Source organism: Haemaphysalis longicornis, unplaced genomic scaffold (genome assembly GCF_048455015.1).
Source record: "Haemaphysalis longicornis isolate Haplotype H1 unplaced genomic scaffold, Haemaphysalis longicornis Haplotype H1 scaffold_6, whole genome shotgun sequence".
In the NCBI taxonomy this organism is placed as follows: domain Eukaryota; kingdom Metazoa; phylum Arthropoda; class Arachnida; order Ixodida; family Ixodidae; genus Haemaphysalis; species Haemaphysalis longicornis.
In genome coordinates, this window is record NW_027526407.1 from 15,894,139 (window position 1) to 15,915,378 (window position 21,240).

The 21,240-nt window shown below is 46.7% G+C and overlaps 1 protein-coding gene across 2 annotated transcripts in view; it reads right to left on the bottom strand.

Annotated features, from left to right (window-relative positions):
* LOC144142271 (uncharacterized) overlaps window positions 1-21,240 on the bottom strand; it is a 57,722-nt gene that overhangs the window by 26,583 nt on the left and 9,899 nt on the right. For both annotated transcript variants that reach the window (XM_077673642.1, XM_077673641.1), the window contains exon 4: window positions 17,299-17,520. In XM_077673642.1, coding sequence (XP_077529768.1) covers window positions 17,299-17,520 — 222 coding nt within the window. The remainder of the gene's footprint in view (window positions 1-17,298; window positions 17,521-21,240) is intronic.

Sequence of the window (21,240 nt, forward strand, 5' to 3'; positions counted from 1 at the left end):
AATGGCATAACACTCTGCTGTGTAAACCCAAGCGCACTGGGGTGGCCTGATCACCTTTTCCCATTTCCCTTGCGCTACTGCACTCCCGACATAGCATGATATTTTGGAACCGTCTGTGCAAATTGCTGTGTATTCTTTATATTTTTCATCTAGTGCCAGAAATTCCTGTAAAGTATGATCTCGCGGTGTCTGCTTTTTTTGAAGGCGTGTTAGTGTGAAGTCACCTGTTGTAGGAAAACTATACCAAGGTATACCCTTCAAAGGAGTGTACTCATGTTTTGTAAGGTGCAAGGGTGTTATAAAGACAAAACACCTGGTGTTAGTTATGGACAGTGCAGTTTAAAAAGATTACACGTGTTTTGTCCATAACAACGCCACACCATCTCAGTAAACAAGACACCCTTTGAAAGGATGCAATTAATGATAAAACGTCATCTTGAGCGGTGCATTATTGAGTTTTTGCCAGGCTGTAAGGCTGTTACAAAGAAAAACAACCCAACAGGTGTTTCCTTTGTATTGTTTTGTTTGAGTGCGAAGGTGTTAGTTATAGACAGTGGCAATTCCCCTGAAGGGTGTAAATTACTTTACAGCGAGAAAATTATCCTTAAAGGGGCACTGACACAAAATTTTGAAGGCGAGATAACTTCGGAGATAGATTGGTGGGAACACATATACATCATCTGCAAAATATCAGCGGCGAATACAGCCTAGAACATATTTAAAATCAATTTTAAAGTGTGCGAAACGCAACCGAGCAGCCAGCAGAGGACCACGCGCAATCGACATCCCGAGGATATTGTGTAAATAAAGAACATCCAAACACGTCACGAGTTTGTGTTTGCCGCTTCCGCACTGCGGCGTTTTTCGCCGGCTCGCCCGGCTCGCTGCTCCAATCGGAGGGCCGGAGGGTGGAGCTTCTGCTCTCGAGAACGAACGACGCGATCGTTGGCGGCGGAGGCGCCGTGATTTCGTCAGCTAATCGGGCAGCTGGCCGCGACCAAAGTTCTACAGCGATTCCAGGCACTCTGTTTCTATTACTGTTTATTACCATTGGATGCGAAAACGCGCCGGAGGCACGAAAAGCCCACTGAGCGAGCCGCACGGTCGCTGTGCAGGCGGCGGCCACGGCCGCGAAGTGGCCCAGGCCGGCGCAGGTAGCTCGAGTGATAGCTTGTTACCGCTGCACGAAATTGTCCCCAAGTCTTGACCATGGTGGTCTACATGAGAAAGGAGTTAATGATGCGATGGCGGGTTGCATTAAAAATTGTCATCTGCACCGCTTACGAGAGCGGGACTCGAATATCCGCTGTAGTGCTAAGCCGAACACATCTGAAGGCGGACCTGTAGGCAGACCGGCCGGCTGCTCCCAGCGCGCGTCTTGCCACCCACCGTCTCGAGCGTCGCGCGTCGTTCTTTAGCCGCGGCAGCATTTACACTCGCAGCGCCACTGCCATATCCACGGTCGCTTTTTAATTAAGCGCCTCACGAGATCAGTACGTGAGGGCATTCGCAGAAACTGCCGTCGATGCGGATTCGACAGTGCTACGGCGGCTCTGCTCTGTGATATCCCTCCGACGGTGACGTGGTCAGCTTTGTTCACACAAAATCCATCGTTTCGCGGCACTCATTAAAACCGAAACTGTGACTGGCCGCATTGAAAATGCCTCTAATTAAACAACCGTTGCACGCTGAAGCAAATGAGGTTTCTACAGGTTATAAGTAGGTCACTAGCTACTTATCGCAACAAAAAAAAAAAACAAGATGCAAAATTTTTGTGTCAGTGCCCCTTTAACAGAAAATTATTTCACAGTGTAGATGTGTGTGTACACTGTAAATTGATTCACATTCTTTTTGTCCCGGCCTAACACCCTCACACCCTATCAAAGTAAAAAAAAAAACCCTCTGAAAGGGTGTTGTTTACGATCAAACACACTTAAAAGGCTGTACTCTAGTGTATTGGCTAGGGTGTAAGGGTGTTATAAAGGACAAAATACTCTTAAAGATGTTTTCCTTTGCTTTTTTTGTCTAGGACTAGCACCCTCCCACCCTATCAAAAAAAGAATCTTTCGAATGGCTGTTGTTTACGATAAAAACCTTTTAAAGGGGTTATTTTAGTGTTTTGGCTAAATTGTAAGGGCATTACAAATGACAAAATACCCTTAAGGATGTTTTCCTTTGCTTTTTTTTTGTCTAGGACTAGCACCATCACACCCTATCAAAAAACAAAGAAAAAAACCCTTTGAAAGGGTGTTGTTTATGATAAAACACCTTTAATAGGGTGTATTCTAGTGTTTTGGCTAGGGTGCAAGAGAATTATAAATGACAAAATACCCTTTAAGGGCTACTGAAGTGCTTTTAGTATGGGGTAAAAATATATTTTTTGCAATTAATACATTGGTTAGTTTATGCCTGTAAAGTTTTTTCGTCATTTTTAGCTTGGGGACAGAGGTATTCGTCGGTAAAGTTGGCCCTACGCCCCGCTCACTGCTCTCTCCCGTATCGCCGGAAGAGCGAGAAACCGAGAGGCAGCGACTGGAAGTAGCGTCATATTCGGAAGATGGCCAGCGGCGTGCGCCGCCGCTTCACTGTGTCCCCGTTTTGTGGGCGACGTTCCGAATTAGTCGGGCGTGTAATCTGCACTTTATTTATCTTTATTGTCCAGAGTTGCTTCGGAGTTGATTTTTAACCGTTATGCCGCTGCGTTTTTAGAGATTCCCTAAAGCGACTCCTAGACACCAGTGATTTCCTACCCGAGCGCCCGTGGCTACTACATTGCCTCACAAGTAGTCAGGGCCGGCCGTGTCGTCGGGTGCTCTGTGCTTCATACGCGAAGCGAAGGGCTCAAACAAATACAGAGGTACCCCAAGTTCCTGATCCATTATTATTAGGGGATTAGAAAATTTGTGGGACCGCAGCTCTGGGTTTCCCGAACTTCTTGTTCATTTTCCCGATCAACATTGTTAGCTATGACGACAGTTTAGCTAAGTAGGTAGATTTTAAGAAGAAATCAAGCAAGCTGGGAAGCATGAAGCGTTTTCTGCATGTGGGAGCGCTGCGCACACTCGCCGGTCGTGCATTCCCGTAAGGCACACGATGCGGTTCGAACTGCGCATGCCGCGGCAGCAACCGCTTTTCGCTGCTGCCCAGAAACAAGGCAGTCGCGAAAAGCAAGGTAAACGTGCAAGAGAGTGGATGATAGTGTGGTGAAAAACTGTGCTAGGGATTGTCATCCAAGGTGATTTTGAAAGAGGCGATCGAATTTGAATCGCAATGCGAAGCGCCGGCCGGTTGCGGAGGCTCGTCGACGGCAGCAAATGCACCTGCCCGAACACGAGATGTGGTGAGAGGCCGACGGATGGCGCTTGATTGTAGGGTTTAACGCGCCGACGCAATGCAGGCGATGAGGCGCGCCGTAGTGGAGGGCTCCGGATTAATTTTGCCACCTGGGGATATTTAACGTGCGCCGAAATCTCCGATGGATGGCGCTACCTGCGCGCAAGAATGAACACAGCACGGATCGCTAGAATGACTATCAACGGTAAAATATGCTTCCACATGTGATAAAGGGGATGACAGTGTGGTGAAAAACTGTGTTAAGGATAGTCATTTGCAATTGTACAGTTAGCAGCGACCAAATATCTGCCTTGATACTAAGCCTAAAGTTACCAACATCCGAAGCGATCCGTGCAACCCAAGCCGGCTAGACCTGTTGGGGGAGGCGTTCTTCTAAAGCTCGTCAAGGGGCAGCGTGCTGCGTTTGGGTTCCTCTACATTTTGGGGGGCCACCAACGTTAGGTTCTCCTATTCTAAAACTGTGTATGTGCACTAATGCCACGTCCGCTGACCGGCCGCGCAACGACCCGGCACCAGCACCTCGGAGCGACACGGTGACCGGCCGCTCGCTAGCTGCTGCTTGCACGCATCGCGGGCCGCTGCACATAGTTTCTTACCACCTGTCCGAATGTAAAAACTAAGTTACACATGCGAGGAAGGGGATGATGGTGTGTTGAAAAATTGTGCAAGGATTTGTGACTAGCACTGGTAGTGAAAGCGGCGAACCAATATCTGCACAACTTCCCTGCATCATAGAAACAGAAGTCGGCCATGAGCCATTGGGGAGAACCGCTTTCTAAAGCTCACCGCGAGCGAACTTGTTGCGTTTATACTTCCCTCGGGCTATCCTATTCTAAGACAAGATCGTGTGACTTCTATTCACCAGAGGACTTTCTGGCCCGTACCTGAACGGGAACAGAACGAGCTCTTCAAGCCGTGCGGTCATCGCAGCGCCGGCACTTCCGAATATGACGTCATCTGCCACCACCCAATCGCGAAAGGCAGCCAGAGCTCTTGCCGTGCCCCCGGGCAGGCGTCGTTTGTTTTGACGAAAAAAGATGGTTTGGGGGTATTTACACATAAAATAAACATGTTTTTCGAATTCAGCGTCAAGAACATAAAGTAATGCCCCCAACAAATTTTTTTTGAAAAGCTCTTCACCAGCCCTTAAAGGATGTTTTGCCTTGCTTTTTGTCTAGGACTAACACCCTCACACCCTATCAAACTAAGAAAAAACCGTCTGAATGCGTGTTGTTTACGATAAAACACCCTAAAAAGGGTGTACTCTAGTGTTTTGGCTAGGGTGCAAGGGCATTATAAATGACAAAATACCATTAGGAATGTTTTCCTTTGCTTTTTTGTTAGAATGTAAGGGTGTTAGTTATAAACAGTGATTTACACCCTTAAAGGAGCCATGAAGAGAAAACACAAGTTTGGTTCATTCAAAAGATTGTCTCGTTAGAATCATACTGACACCACTTTTAACGTAAACTTCACTCAAATAAGCTACATAATTAGGAAAAACGGGAATGGTCATGCGACCCACCAGCTCATTTCCCGCAACTGAACCTATGATGTCACATGAGCTAAGCTCTGCGATTGGCGGAGGCTGGCAGAAGCAGACGCAAATTAGGTAGAGCTTACAAACTAGACGAACGAGCGATTTGCGCTTAAATTTAGGGCACATTCTTTACAAAGCAATAAGAATGATGGGACAAACAGTGGAAGTCACGAAAGCACATGTAAACATAGAAGTACTCATTCGTTCTGCTGTTCTTACTGCGCACAGCATGCTTGGTTTAGCTGCACAGCACTACGGGGCTTGGGGTTGTCTCAGACGACACTGGCTGGTTGACGCAAGCAACGGTGTCTTACGTGACCCCATTTGTCGAGCGAGCACTGTTTCAGGGAACGAATATTTTCTCCCAGAACAAAAACAAGCCAGGTTTAAATACGTGCAAAAACAAACCAAACGCTTGCCACGGTATGGTGGCGCCATCTAGGTTACGGAACGTAAAGAAACGCGGGAACAAACCAACACCGCTGTACAGGGTGGAGACAACCTTTGAACGGTCCCGTGCCGCCGCAATTGGGCCAACGGGCTCAACGCGTTATTCTTTTCGTTTCCCACGAGACCTAGCAACGCGAAACAGACAATATGATTCAAATTTCTTCAGTAAACCGCGTTGCGGCGATAATTTTAGCGCGGTTTTGACACAATGACTTGCTTCAGCGGCGAGCGAGCAACCGAAAATGGCGGCGCCAGCGTATACGTGTCTCTACCCTGTACGGCGGATGCGTGAATGAAGGTACTCTAGGCTGCAGAGCGGTCGGTTCCTGTGATGTCATTTGGGACCACGAAAACGCACGATTGAGGGGCAAAATCAAAATTTTAACCTAAATTGTTTAATTTCTCAGTGAATAAAGCACCGTTTGTATCCGGACAAGCGCTGGGGGCACTATAAAACACGAAATCTTTCGAATAAAACCAACTTGCATTTTCTCTTCATGGCTCGTTTAAGGGGGGACGTGGCTTTCAAAATCAACTTTTTTATTTCTTTGTGGATTTTGATGAAAATTGGCACAGCAACTGGAAATGTTCTGTGATAACACCATAAAAATTTCAAGGTAATATTTTGATAACTTTTTTATTTATTAAATTTTCTTTCTGTCCCGCTTGTACCGAGCTTGAGCGACTTATAAAACATGATAGAAAACTTGTTCGGAGCGCTTTGCCTTCCAAATTGAATGGATGAGGTCGTGACAGTTTTAGAATTTTTTTTACAACACAATGGTTTTTAGTTTTCATTTTTTTAGATGTTAATGTGCAACAGGCACGTCGACTGTGAACGACTATTTGAATAAAAAAATCCCCAAAAAACAAATCTGGAAAACCAAGAGTGTCACGAATTCAACTGTTCATCAAGGAATGTAATGCAAGAAACGGAACCAAAATAGACCCAGCGGTCACGATGAAATCCCTGGAACAAGCGACACAGGTGGCAAAAAAAACTTCTTTGAGAAAACTGCTTCCACAGTTGCAACATAAATTTCACTTATCAAATGTCATCACGGTTGTAGCCTTTCATGCCCTTTTGAACATGGGGCTTCTGGAAGGCCTTGCCTTGCAATTGGAGTGCCTTTTACAGCCTTTCTCTTTCCACAAAACATCATTTTTAGCTTCTCTGTGAAGAGTACATAGCCCAGTTAGCAAACCAAACGGAGAGATAGATGGCTTTCAATGCAAAGTAGATTAGCTGGTTGTCTGTATCGCACTGGACAACTTCCCTTTGCAGTTTTGTCCAAATGGCAACAAGTGAAGCATTTTTTTTTTATTAAATTTGAAAATTTCTGGCTCCTTTTATGTTTTACTACTTTGCCTGGCCCAGCAACTTAGTACTCATACGTGCAGGTGTTCATTGCCAAAAGTTTGCATTCCACAAGGATGCAAATGAGCTACTTTGAAGCTTGGTATAATATTGTGCATTACACCAACTTTGATGAAAGGTTTTTTTTAACAACTTTTGACGTTCAAGGCATCCAATATTTCTCGCAGCACAGTCAGTATGCCCTAAGCCATAGATCATATGCATTGGTATCAGTAATTTCCCTAAAAAAAATCATTGTTAAATGCTACGACAGTAAGGTAATTTTTTAACGCAGAGAACATATTTTTATTCCTATTGGCTGCGAGGGCCACCACTGGAGAGGCCGGCGCTGCGATCGTTTTGACGTCACTTGTAGGATCCCCGTTCCTACCTTGCTGCGTTGTTGGCTTGCTGCGCGTGACATTTTGTTCAGGACCCGCTTTATAAGTGCATTTCCGTGCTAATTTTCGGCAATTGAAGTTCATTATCAGTGCGTGAAGCGTAGTTTGACCTCATGGGGACTTTATAACCGTGGCAGGCTGCCCGCGAACAACTTGAGCGTGAAGGCGTAGGCGGACGTATGCGACCGAACCCGGTGTAAGCGTAAGCTGCGGTTCGTTTCCCTGATCAACATTTAGCTCGTCTACGATAGATTTCGGTTGTCGTTCTCAAGAAATAGGTGAAGGAGGAAATCATGAAGTGTTTACTGCACACAGAAACGCTCCGCACACACGTCCGCCGTGCCTGCAGCCCGCCGACGGCTCGAAACGACGTAGGTCGCGACAGCAACACCTTGTTGCTGCTTTTTAAAATCACACTGATCGCGGAAAAGGAGGTCCGCATTCGCGAAAGTGGATGTTCGTGTGGTGAAAAATTGTGCTGCGAAGTGTCAACAGCTGCGATTTTCAAGGCGACGCTCAAATATCTGCCGCGATCTACGGCGACCGGCCGCGGATGTCGGGCCCCACGCCACCGGCCCGTTCGCGCACGGTGCGGCGAGCGGCTGAAGGGTGGCGATACCTGCGCACAAAAATCGGCCGAAGCCGCTGCAGGTATCTTTATCATGGAAGGCTTAAATGGCAGTAACCACGGATACAAACTTCCACCTACGAGAAAAGGGGTGACAGCGTGGTGAAAAGTTGTGTTAGGGACTGTCATTCGCGACTGTAACGACAGCAGCGATGAAATAGCTGCCGCAACGCTAAGACTAAAGTTCCCAACATCGGACCCAGCGCATCCGAAACCGGCGGCGAGTTAGCTGTTGCAGAAGACCCTCTTCTAAAATTCGCCGCGCGCAAGCGTGTTGCTTTGGGTTCCACGAACTTCTTGGGGGCCTCTAACGCTTGGTTCCCCTATTCTTAAACTCCCCATTACCCCACGACGTGTTTCGCCTCGTACGCAACCATGCCTTCTGTGAGCAATCGTGAGTTCTCGTACTTGATGCTAGATAAAGGCGCAGGAAAATCCCGTGTTGCAGAGGTCTTAATAAACACAGCCAAGTCTAAACTCGCTCGAAGGCGTTAAAACTCCCGTTAATACCATTCGTACATTGCGGACAAGTTGTGGCGAAAAGTAAACATATCAGCAGTACAGAGTACTAGTGATCATTAATCAAATCAGGGCGTGACTATAACAAAAAAGCATTGGAGGGGAAATAGGCACTGCTTAATTTAAGCCAAAGTGCAGATCGTACCAGCACTTTTAAGCCTGTGCGGCAAAGCAATCCGCTCACCGGTCTCACGTAGTCATTCATTTTTTACCACAATGCGTGCAGTACGCGTGGTGAGATCGCAACTGAGCGCCACGTTTCTGCCGCTGTTGCGAGGTCTATTTTCTTGCACACACAGTCGCGTACATGTCACGTCGCAAGTATTTCATAATGAATTAACAGTGTACTTTTCTCGGCACCAATTGTATCGTCCCTGGCGTTAGCTGGCTGCATACGAGCTGTCGGTGGCGATGGTAGCAACTACCCAGCCGCGGCGGTGTTGTCGGGAACAAGCGAGCCGTTGATTGCTTGCCCGGATTATTTGGTCTGTAGACAACTTTCTTCTGTAATTTGCTGAAAAACCGCGAGGAGGGGGCACACGGCGGCCACAACAAAAACGTGCGGTCGCATAAGCACAGGAAATGTGTTCTAGCAGACGACAGCATACCCCGGCGTCCTACAAGTCACGTCACTCGTAGGTGGCGCCACGGTATGTCCTCGAGGCCAATATTCCAAGCTCAAACCTATTTGCATGATTATTAGAAGAGCACGGGAAACGTTGCACAAGAAAGGCGATATGGCTTGCGCGCATCGCAGCACACACATACCATGACATATCGTACTTTGATTATCCCTGATATGGCTTGTCAGGTTGCTTTTAAGATTACATCTAACATCGCAGGCATTAATTACAACTACTGGCGTTCAATAGTAACCGGCTGCGCAGACGTGATGCTCCAATGCACGTCGGCTACGCCGAGCGCGCTGCAGCGTTTGACGCGCCGACCGTTTCTTTCGCAAGGCTGGCGAGCCCACAATCAAAACACAGCAATAACTAAGCATGTAAACATCGCAATTCCGACTAAAAGTTCCCTTCACGAACCGCCATCGCAAGCGCACACGCCGCGTCACCCTCCGGGGTCTGGCGACGGTAGAGTCACGCGCACCACGAAGCATTCGATGACCTCCGCCTTTCGAGCCACACAACTTCTTGTAATCTGGCTCGTGATGTCAGACCTTCCTATCGCGATAACATCCGAGTTGAATACCACAGACTGAACAGAAACTTGCTCGAGCCAAGCAGCAAAAATGAACTCAAACCGCCCATGCTACGCAGCTCAAGAGACCGCCATCTTGCATTGATGATGATGGTTGGTGTTTAATGGCGCAAGGCCAATGAGGGCAAAGAGCGCCAGAGTAGTTATTTAATGAAAAGAAGTGATTACCACAAAAGTTAGGTATAAAACGTGTAAACCAGACATTGTAAGATCAATAAAGTTAATGGTGATGACTGGTGTATAGGGCCAGATTTGATTATGCATGATAGGAAATGAGGTTTAAAAACTTAACGTCTGACAAATACTTAAACACGCGTTTCACAGAAACCATGGCATCGTCACCCAGAAACAACGATGGGTGTGGGGGAATATGTTGTCTGTAGAGTTCTCTAAAGTGTTTGTGTCGTGTTGTGTCAAGTGCCTTGCATTGTATGAGTATGTGGACTACGGATAGGCCCTCCCCACACCTGCTACACAGCCGTCTTGGAGATCCCGTGAGCAGGTGCGAGTGCGTTACATGTGTATGGCCTATCCGTGATCTAGCTAAGGTAACTTCAATGTGCCTGTTGTGTGAGTCAGTAGTGTAGTGTCCCAAGTGTGGTTTTATGACATGTAGTTTGTTGTCTGTCTGTTCGCTCCAGTCTGCTCGCCAAGTTTTACGGAGTTGCTGTCTTATGTGTGGCTTGAGGTCTGTGTAAGGTAGTGATGTTATGTTGACTGTGTTTCGGAGTGCAGCATTGGCGGCCATTTCATCCGCCAGTTCATTTCCGCCGATGCCAGAGTGGCCTGGCACCCAACACACAGTCACCTCAAGGTTTGAAGAATACGCCACCATAAGTGATTTCAGGACAAGGTTAACGACATGATTTTTCGATGACTTTCCAGATGACAATCCATGGACGACGCTTAGCGAATTTGTATAGATGACGGATTTAGGAATATGATGTTCAACTATCTGACTTACAACCAGAAAAATTCCATATGCTTCGGCCATAAAAATACTTTATTAACATTCATGCTTCAAAATTGGGTCCATGCGCAGCACAAGACACCACAGTGAACGTTTTAGATGCATCGCTGAAAAACTCTGCAGCCCTGTATTTATCCTGCAGATACATGAAATGCTGCAAAATCCCACTTCTTGATGTCGTGTTCTTATTGTATCGTATGAAAGACCGATCACATGACACAGGACGGAGATGCCATGGTGCTACAAGATCAGTGTGGGATGATTTGAATGTGTCTAAGAAGGAGACCTCATGAATAGTCACCTCATCCCTCACTCTCTGCGAGAAGGGAACGGAAATTGATGGGCGGTTTAAAAAGAGTTTAGTTGTGGACGTATCATTAAAAACCGGTTTAAAGGGATGGTTATTCATTGATGAGATTTTGGAGGCATACAGAAGATCAACATAAATTCGCTGGTACGCTAAGCACCATTTGTCGCACTCAGCATAAAGACTGTGGACCGGACTGGTACGGAACGCCCCACAAGACAGGCGAAGCCCCAAGTGAAGCACTGGGTCGAGCATTTTAAGTGCTGTTTTTAGTGGCTGACCCATACACAACACTTCCGTAGTCCAACCGTGACCCCACCAATGCGGCATAAAGTCGAAGCAAAAGTTGTTTGTCTGCACCGTATGATTGGTGAGATAAGACTTTCAGAATACATATTCATTGTTTTGAGGCATTTTTGTTTGAGTCGTTTTATGTGAGGGATGAATGTGAGTTTCTCGTCAAACACCACACCCAAAAACTTGCGTTCTCTTTTTACTGGAATCGAGTCACCAAAGAGTTTTACTTCGGGATCGGGCAGGATGCCCCGCCTTTTTGAGAATACAATGCAGGTACTTTTAGAAGGATTAGGTTTAAATCCATTTTCATCTGCCCAGCGGGAAAGTTTGTTTACCCCAAGCTGGACCTGACGTTCACAAATGAATATGTTACATGATTTGAAAGATGTTTGAACGTCATCTACATACATCAAGCAGGATATGGTTGGCGGCAGTGCCTTTCGGAGAGAGTTCATCTTAACTATAAACAAGGTGCAGCTCAATACGCCACCTTGAGGCACGCCATTCTCCTGCACGTGAATGTTTGAAAGTGCCGAACCAACTCTGGCACGAAATGTTCGTTCAGACAGGTAACTGGAAAGAGTATTCAGCATGTTACCTGTTACACCATAGGATTTTAGGTCTGCAAGAATGCCATAACGCCATGCCGTATCAAAAGCTTTCTCGATATCAAAAAATACGGTCATGCAGTACTGTTTGTGTATAAAGACATCCTTAATGTAAGATTCCAGTGCAATCAATTGATCGTTTGTGGATCGCCCTGCCCGGAAGCCTGCCTGGCAGCTCGCGAGAAGACCATTGTACTCAAGAAAGTACACGAGCCTACGGTTTATCATCTTCTCGAGGAGCTTGCACAGGCAGCTTGTCAAAGCAATGGGCCGGTAACTGGCAGGAGAGAAAGGGTCCTTCCCTTCTTTCAGGAAAGCCACTACTATGGCCTCCCTCCAAGAGCGAGGAATGTGCCCTGAAAGCCATATGTTATTGTATAGGTGTAGAAGTGTTTCAAGGGTGTCTGACTGTAGGTGTTGTATCATCGTGTATGTGATTTTGTCTCCACCTGGCGCTGAAGGCTTACATGTGGTCAGGGCTGCCTTCAGCTCATGAATTGAAAAAGGAGAATTGTAAGAAGTGTGCCACTTGTTGCTATCACGCAGCGACTTCTTCTCCGCAGATGTTTCGTGTTTCATGAAAGTGTTTGTGTAGTGTGCTGAACTGGACACGTGTTGGAAGTGTTGTGCAAGTGTGTTAGCCTGGTCTTCCAGTGTGTCCCCTGTTGTACTAACCAGGGGCAGGCTGTGTGTCTGTTGTCCTTTTAGTTTGCGTATTCGTGTCCAGACTTTGCAAGAGTCAGTGTAAGAGTTTATGGATGTTACAAATGAGCGCCAACTCTCTCGTTTTGCCTCACGGCACACACGTTTTCCCATCGCCTTAGCCCTTTTGAACAATAAAAGGTTTCCTGACGTGGGGTACCGGCGCAGGATACCCCATGCCTTGTTCTGGGCATCTCGTGCCCGCCTACAGTCCTCATTCCACCACGGCCTCCTCTGGTTGCGCGGGGCACCAGAGGCGTGGGGAATGGACTTTTCGGCGGCGTCGAGGATGTGCGCCGTGAGGAGTTGGGTAGCTTCTTGAACGTGTAGGTGTCCTATGGATGTGTGGTGTAGTTTGGATGTCTCTGTAAATGTATTCCAGTTAGCTCGTGCTTCATTGAACCTATTATGGGAAGATGGACTGCATGGGCCTTTACCTATGTATGTTAGTGAGGTGGGCAAGTGGTCACTGCCATATGGGTCGGTGCCCCCACCCCACTCGAGAAGAGGAAAGAGAACTGCAGAGCCAATAGCCAAGTCAAGATATGAGTATGTGTTGTGTCCTATGTTATGGTATGTAGGCTGTTTATTGTTGAAAAGGCATGCTCCAGAGGATGTAAGAAACCTCTCTATCAGGCGACCCCGGGCATCCGTACGAGAAGAGCCCAATAGAGAATTGTGAGCATTAAGGTCGCCTGTTAAGATGTATGGCTCGGGCAGCTGGTCAACCAACGCCTCGAAGTCAGAGCTCGAAAGTGCAAGATCAGGAGGAATATATATGGAGCATACCGTTATCAACCTATTAAATATTATTGTTCAAATTGCTACAGCCTCAAGGACAGCGTTCAGAGTGACAGGCTAAAGATTTCCGGGCAATTATGGCCACACCGCCAGAAGAGTGTGTGCAGCCATCCCTGTTCTTTCTGAAGACTATGTAACTATTCAAGAAATTTCTGTGCTTGGAATTCAAATGTGTTTCCTGAACACACATTACACTTGGCTGATTAGCATGCAGTATTTCGTATACATCGTCAAGATTTTTAAGAAGGCCTCTACAGTTCCATTGAATTATGTTTTCTCTTCCCATTAGTTAGTGTGAGAGCTACTGGAGTGTGTATGTTTGTTTATGTGTCGTCTTTCGGGGCTGTGACTCTCGCCTTTTTTGGCTTGTCGGAAGGCTTTGGCGTCGGGACGCGTTCCTTGCGGTGCACCGCAGACAAGAATGGTTCGACGCCCATTTCATCCTCGGATGTCCTCAGAACACCTGAGGGATCAGGCTCCTTGGACCGCGGCCCCTTTGGGGCGCGCTTTTCCTTGCCCGCAACCGACGAGGGTTTTAAAAACGCCTCTGATGGCGCAGGCGGTGTGGTGGGGGTGGGAGCTGGCGCTGGCTCCCCCATTTCCATCTCCGTGCCCTCGCATGTGGTTTGGGATGGTGGAGCGGAAGCGGAGGATGCAGCATCACTCCCACCGGACGTGGATGCCACCACAACCGCTGCGGGCTTAGAGAGCGGTGCGGAGGCGGGTTGGGCCGCCGGAGGCGACCCGAGGGGGGGCGGGGGCGGGACCAAGTCCGACTCGCGGTACTGGGTCCCCGCCAAGACCAGACGCCGCTCCACCCCCCAGCGAGCTGCGTCGGCGTACTTCCCCAGGGGAAAGAGGCGAACCTCTTTCACGCATTTGGGAAGGAGATGTTCTCAGTTACTTTCACGTTGATAATCTTCTTTTCCTGTTGAAAATTTTCACAGCTGCGGGACCATGCTGCGTGCGGCCCCTGACAGTTTGCACAGGTGAAGGTAGTAGAGTCACAGTTTTCCGTAGGGTGGTCATGTGCGGCGCATTTCGCGCAGGTAGTTTTGCCGCGACAAGAAGTTGTACCGTGCCCGAATCGCTGGCACTTGTAGCAGCGGCGCGGGTTAGGTATGTACGGACGTACACCACACCTAATGAAGCCAGCATTTATGCGCTCAGGAAGTTTTGATTTGTTGAATGTCAAGATTATGTGCTTTGTTGGTATTTCTACATTGTCACGACGGATGGTGATTCTCCTGACAGCGGTAACGCCCTGATCCTTCAGGCCTTCCAGAAGGTCGGCTTCTGTTTCACTTAGAAGATCTGGCTCAGATATCACACCCTGCGAGCTGTTGAGGCTGCGGTGGGGTGCGACAGTGATGTCCAGATCTGCCATGCAGGTTTGGGTCCGGAGATTTGGGCTTGCTGCTGCGTCTTGACTTCAACTAACACTTCGCCTGTTCGTAGTTTTTTTGCCTCGAAAGATTTGCCAATGATTCCTTCAGGAAACTTTGAGACGAGGAATACAGACTGGGAGGAGAGGGGTTTGGACTTATCTATTGATTCAAGGACCAAAAAACGAGGATAGTTGTCAGGTTTCGGAATGTTGATGGTTGGTAGGGATGGAAAGGAAACTTCGGTGCGGCCCCTTTTCAGGGACCGATCACGTTTTGAGGGGGTTTTTGATTTATCCATACGGCATAGGAAAAAGCAGGGAGACGGGGGTACTTTCTCCTTTGACCTTACCCTGGTAGTCAAAGAGGTCCCGGAGCTCCCTGCCTGGTAAACAGACAGAAAACCCATCCGCCGGAGCTTGACCTGGGCCCCGACGGCCACCGTTCGTGGTTTCTAACCCTCCACCTATAAACACATCGCCACGGTTGGATCCAGCTTATGTTTGGGGGCTCGGGGTCCGCGGTATCGCCAGTACCGTCACCAAGATTGCTCAAGGTGCCCCGTGCGGGGCATCTTGCATTGCGCCGCGACACCCAATCAAGAGGGTCGTCTTAGCGCGCCTCGACCGGAGGACGAATAGTGCTTCAGCATCTATTTCTAGCTTCGTTTGTGCGTCGTTTCTTTTCTGCCATTCGTGCGTTTGAGAATGAACGAAGATAAAAGAGACGAGCGGAACCGCAAAGACGAACGCTCGGCCGATCTAACAATATCAAAATGGCCGCGCTCGGTGGCATTGTTACATTGAACTAGAATACTAGTTCACTATAGCACCGTTGCGGATACAGCGCTCCGAAAATTGCTGTTTTTTCGCCCTTTTGCGCTGATAATTTGTCACCGCGCCTGGCAAAACTACTTTTTTATGCCACTTTGTGACGCTTTTCAGCGCAAAACTTTGCAGACGCACAGAATAGGAAACATAGAAGCCGAATATGTGGCTTTCAAAAAAATCATGTTTTGGCCATTTTTCTGAAGTTGAAAGCCGTGTCCCCCCTTAATTCTTTTGTTGTCGCACTTATTCAAAATTGTTCAATTTGAACAATACCTTGGCAGCCCCTTTTCATAGTGTACCTGACGTTACTGGACCAACCAAACCTCTTTGGGGTTAGCTCAGAAAATGCCCGTTCAAAATCAGTTTTCATTTTTACAACAAAAACGTGACTTTTGACACGCAGTTGCATCACCTAGGTGTAGAAAAGCGGCATGATCATCGCACGTCACAGCTACCAAAGAAGAAGGCGTGCTGCTTCTGATTACTGTGCATCAGCATTTGGTTTTTGTTATCAGGGCACGAATGGTGAATCAGAAGGTGATTTTCTAAAGTCAGGTTTGCACTCTGACCATAATAACCACTGAAATCAGCTGAAAATATCAAGCATTGTCATGTTTGCAAAGTTATTTTATGATTTTAGGCCGTTTCATTGCCTTTGCGCACGTTCTAGGTCATGTTGTAGTTCTACTTCCCACAGGACCATTTGCAAACAGTTTACATCAGGCTTGGTTTTGTTTCTGCATCACAAAATTCATATTTCACGGTATTTGCAGTTACCCAACTTCAAGCTTACACCACGTGCAGCACTCGCTACTCATCCTCGAAAGACGTATGCCACTGCTGACTTGATCCAACCCTAACCAATTTCTGCGATAAGAACTTCCGATGCTAGTCAAAATATAAGACACAGTCGCCACATCAGCTCCAACAAGGAGAGCGCTTCAAACTGGACTTCCACACCGCCGGCTGTTCACCGGCCAGTTTTATTTCCAAATGAGGGCATCTCCGGAGGTCTAATGTTGCTCCTTAGTGGAAATATCCATTCGGACAGAGTCTCCAACAGGTTTGGTATTGCTTCTGTTTGAAAACATTAGGTGGCACTGAAATGTTGGAGGCTCATAGTGCTGAACTTTTTAATCGCACAACAGCTACCCGGTAAAAGCTTGCAGGGCAAAATTCTAGCACATCGCATCTCAATCCTGCAAATAGGACTACAACAGTGAGTCAAAATACGATAACAAACCAGAAGTTTACGTTTTCAGAGATACCCGACAGTGAACGTCCACAAGTATGGACCACCAAGATTTTTTTTCCACCCCATGCAGATTTTTCTGCAGCCTGTGCTTGTCACAAATACTGTGCTGGCTGCACATGCAAAGTCAGTCATGGAAAAGATGTTTCTACGTCACATAAGGACAAACCAGTGCCTCTGAAAATGTCAAACCACCGAATTTCTGCGAGCGAAGCACCTAAAATTGCGCAGTTTGAAATAAACGTTAGGCTTCACCACATGGCACAGGCGCCACGCATGCTAACTTTGTTGTTATTGTATATCTGACAAGCTATACCTGACAAAATATTTTTCTAGGACGTATTTTTGAAATGTTTCCCTACAAAATGTATATTCGCAGTTTTTCTATCGGCGATTGGTTAAACACAACTCCTTTCTTGTTTTCTACGACGACTTAACAAAAATTATTGATTTTGATAATTTTTTTCACAACTATGATGTACGAAAGCATTTTAAAAACTAATGTTGTTGGAAAGGGCAATAAATCATCTGCATTTTATGTTGGTGCAATTAATGCCTAAGCAATACCTTTAGCAGAAAACAATGTTTTCTTAGACCCCTAAAAATCTGTCAATTTCCCGCAGTAATGAAAGAGTTAAGAGCAAACCATTTTACACTGTACTGGAATAGGATTTCTCACCTCCAGGTATGTGACTTCAGGGAAGACCTCGTGCGCACAGGTTAGTCCCTTGGCAGAGACGCCCTCCATGACGAAGGCTGTGTTGTCCACACGCTCCAGGTAAGAACCCAGACGTACCTCGCGGCACGAGCGCAGCGCCTCATGCGACAGGATGGCATCATAAGCTGGGTGCTCTCTGCCAGACATCAGGTCACCATGCAGCGACGCCTGCAGCCGACGAAGCTGCAGAGACAAAAAAAAATGTTTTTGAGCTTCACTTTGAGATTCCCTTTCCGTTAGGTTAAAAAACCCAACGAAAGGTGAATGAAATGACGATCAAACACTAATGCTCGAAAGAAGAGTCCAGTCTTTCGGGTTCCGCTGCAACTTTGCTCCGTCAACCAAAGTCAACGTAACTTTTAAGATTGCTTTTTGGCAATAACTACCCGCCGCTGATAACCAGATACCAAATTTCACTTGAAGTAATGTTTAAAAGGCTAATCTTCAAGTTCTTGTGCCGTCTAGCACACTAGCCTCCCTCGTGTGAATAAAAATGGCACACTATATATATATATATATATATATATATATATATATATATATATATAGCGAATCAGAATAGGAAATGAGGGGCTCGTTGAAAATAACGCAGAAATAAGGGTTGGCAGTCGAGAAAACCTCGGAAAGCAAAGGGGAGGATGTGGTAGATCATTGAAACAGATTAAGAATTTGGAAAGAAAGAAAGAAAGTGAAGAAAAAATGCCCGCCAGGTGGGATCCGAACCCACGACCTCCAGAATACCGGTCTGGTGCGATAACCACTACGCTACCGGCGGGGCGATTTTCCCATTCACTTTCTGGGGTATTTATGTTAGGTATGTTTGTTTCCTGTGCTTGGGGGTGGTAGCCAGCGCCATTCGGACTAATCGGGGAGAAGGGGACCTTCTTTTTAACCCCCGGGTCGTGACTCGAGTGTCTACGACATGTCCAGAGTGGTCGACCAGCTTTGAACCCTCTTAAGCTCCCTTTGGCAACAAGACTGCCAGAACAGAGGCCCTCGCTATGCATGTAGCGAATCAGAATAGGAAATGAGGGGCTCGTTGAAAATAACGCAGAAATAAGGGTTGGCAGTCGAGAAAACCTCGGAAAGCAAAGGGGAGGACCGCACCAGACCGGTATTCTGGAGGTCGTGGGTTCGGATCCCACCTGGCGGGCATTTTTTCTTCACTTTCTTTCTTTCTTTCCAAATTCTTAATCTGTTTCAATGATCTACCACATCCTCCCCTTTGCTTTCCGAGGTTTTCTCGACTGCCAACCCTTATTTCTGCGTTATATATATATATATATATATATATATATATATATATATATATATATATATATATATATATATATATATATATATATATACCTATATACACACACTCCTATCTAACAATATCTAACAAACCAATATATCTACCACAGTCTGGGACGAAATAAGGGTGCGGGCTAATAAAAATAGGGCTCTTTCATTTCCGTAAGGAATGCTGTTTATAACCACTGTTGTACCTTATAGAGCACGGGTTCTCAAGCATGTTGGTCCCAGGGAACCCTGCTAAGTTCCGTTAAGTGCCAAGGAACCTCACCCCCCCACCTACTCCCGCCATTTTTTCATTCCGTTCATGCTACATTAACGTGCAATAAATTCAAAAGCAGGCAAGGGTATCGTTTTTTTCCCGTCGACTTTACACGAATGCGTACGCCAGCGGCACCTATCTCCAAACGGGAAAAATGCGCATGGGGTTAATATAAGACCGAGATTCAAGTGCAGTAGTTTAACCACGTGGCCCGTTTTCGGAGTCTAGCTGGCTACAAGCTGCTGGCGAGATTTATTGCGCAGCTCACGCGTTTCTGTTATGCGCCGAGACGTGCTTACTGACACTCGGGCGTGAGTAATGGAGGTTCCTTAGATCGATCGCACCTCAAGTTCACCATATAAGACTTTGCGACTGCGGAACCAGGGAAAATTTATCAGTGGCTCGCGGAACCCTGCGGAGGGGCCTGAGGAACCCCTAGGTTCCGCGGAACCCACTTTGAGAAACCATGTTATAGAGGATAGAGTACCATAAGAGGGTGCACTACCATATAGAGGGTGCAAAGTACCACAAGTACACAATCATAGTAAGTGAGCCAGAACAGCTAGTGTCATCCCTGTCATGACTACAATGAAGCCATCATGAAGTGTGTCCCTCAAAGAAAAACCAACAGGCACAAGAATTGAACGCAGGGCCGCAGAGTGACAGGCAAGTGACTTAAGCACTACACTACACCTGCGCTGCACAAAAAACGTGCATTCAAAATGCTTTTAACTATGAAGGAAATAATCCCAAGAGGAACACTAAAGGGGAGCAGAGTGTTGAGCAAGGGGAATGGTAGCGCAGCATCGAAGACAGGATGCCTGATGTCATCTGCACACTGGTGGCGGGGGGAAACTCCGGTTCATATCTCAGGCTGAGAACACTGCCACTGGGGTTGGCAATGCTCCAGGAGAGAACTAAAGGACAATTTGGGGTAGATCCATTCTAGATGCACAAGCACAGGAAACAGGAGCCAACAAAAGTAAAAAGGGTGCCACACTATAAAGAGGCGCAGAAAGGAAGCAGTGAAGAGGAGAACCAAAATTAATCACACAAGAGCTGTGCATGTGCATTTCGAGCAGATCTGCTACAGATAATTTTTTTTATAAAATTATACTACCGTTAAGACGAACTCGAAGTGGCCATAAAAATGTGTTCGTATTGTCAGAAATTCAGCTCAAGAGGAGGTTTTTTGCATTGTGGACATTAAAAGAGAGCAAAAATGTTGTTCGTCTTAACCATAGTGTTTGTCTTGACCGAGTTCGCCTTAACCGGAGTACACTGTACAGTAGACTCTCAATAAACGGAACTTCAAGGGACTGGAAAAATTAGTTACGTTTAACAGGAGTTCCGTTTACTGAGAGAGATGTTCTAAGGTGCAAATTTATGTGCGTACACACTTCTAAGGGCATTTCATGGAACTCTAACCACTAGAAAGTGACTGTAGCTGATAGTTTTCAGAAAGCAAGAAAACTACAAGAAGCGTAGGCACAGCATTCACAAAGTTGATTTGGCAACAATGAGTCGCTGTGCACTACAAAATGCGTCAACTATTTTTGTTTGAGTCCTTGCAACTGCATCTTCACTGAGGCTAGAGGCCTCAACTTCGCGAGTGCTTACGAGCCACCGAATTTAGAAGACGGCAACGTGGTAATGAAGGACAAATAGCACAACAATGGCACGAACGAGGCGACAGGAGGTGAGCCCTGTAGCCTCGGCGTCTAGAATCAAGACCGAACGACTGGAACAAGAACTGCGATGTTGCATTCGTTGCGCTAACACGGCTAACCACTTACGAGATGAGGCTTACGAGGCCAACAAGGCTAAAAAAGCATGGAGGAAGAAAAAAAAAACAAGAACGAAACAGCCGGAACCGTAAAAAGCTGATTCTCATGCCAGTGGATTTCACGAGAAGTTCCATTTCTGGTTCCGTTAACTGGTGATGCGGAAATTTTAGTTCCGATTACCGAGAGTTTTTTTTTACGTTATCCCAATACAAAACCAACCAAATTCCAGGCAACTGTTCCGTTTAAGCGGCAATCCCGTTTAAGCGATTTTCGTTTATCGAGATTCTACTGTACTTCCATTCGGCATATTTTCAAATGTTCTGGGTTTAAGGCAACGACGCTACACCTGCACCATACGGCCCACCATAGTGGAGGTCTCCGGATTTATTTTGAGCACCTGGGGATCTTCTGTGTGCACTGAAATCTGAACACATGGGCATTTCCGCTTTTCGCCCCCATCTGAACAGCAGCCACTACAGCCACTACAACGGGAATCCTGGGGCTCAGCAGCTAAATGCCTTAGCCACTAAGCTTTCCAGTAGGTGCTGAAAAGAAATG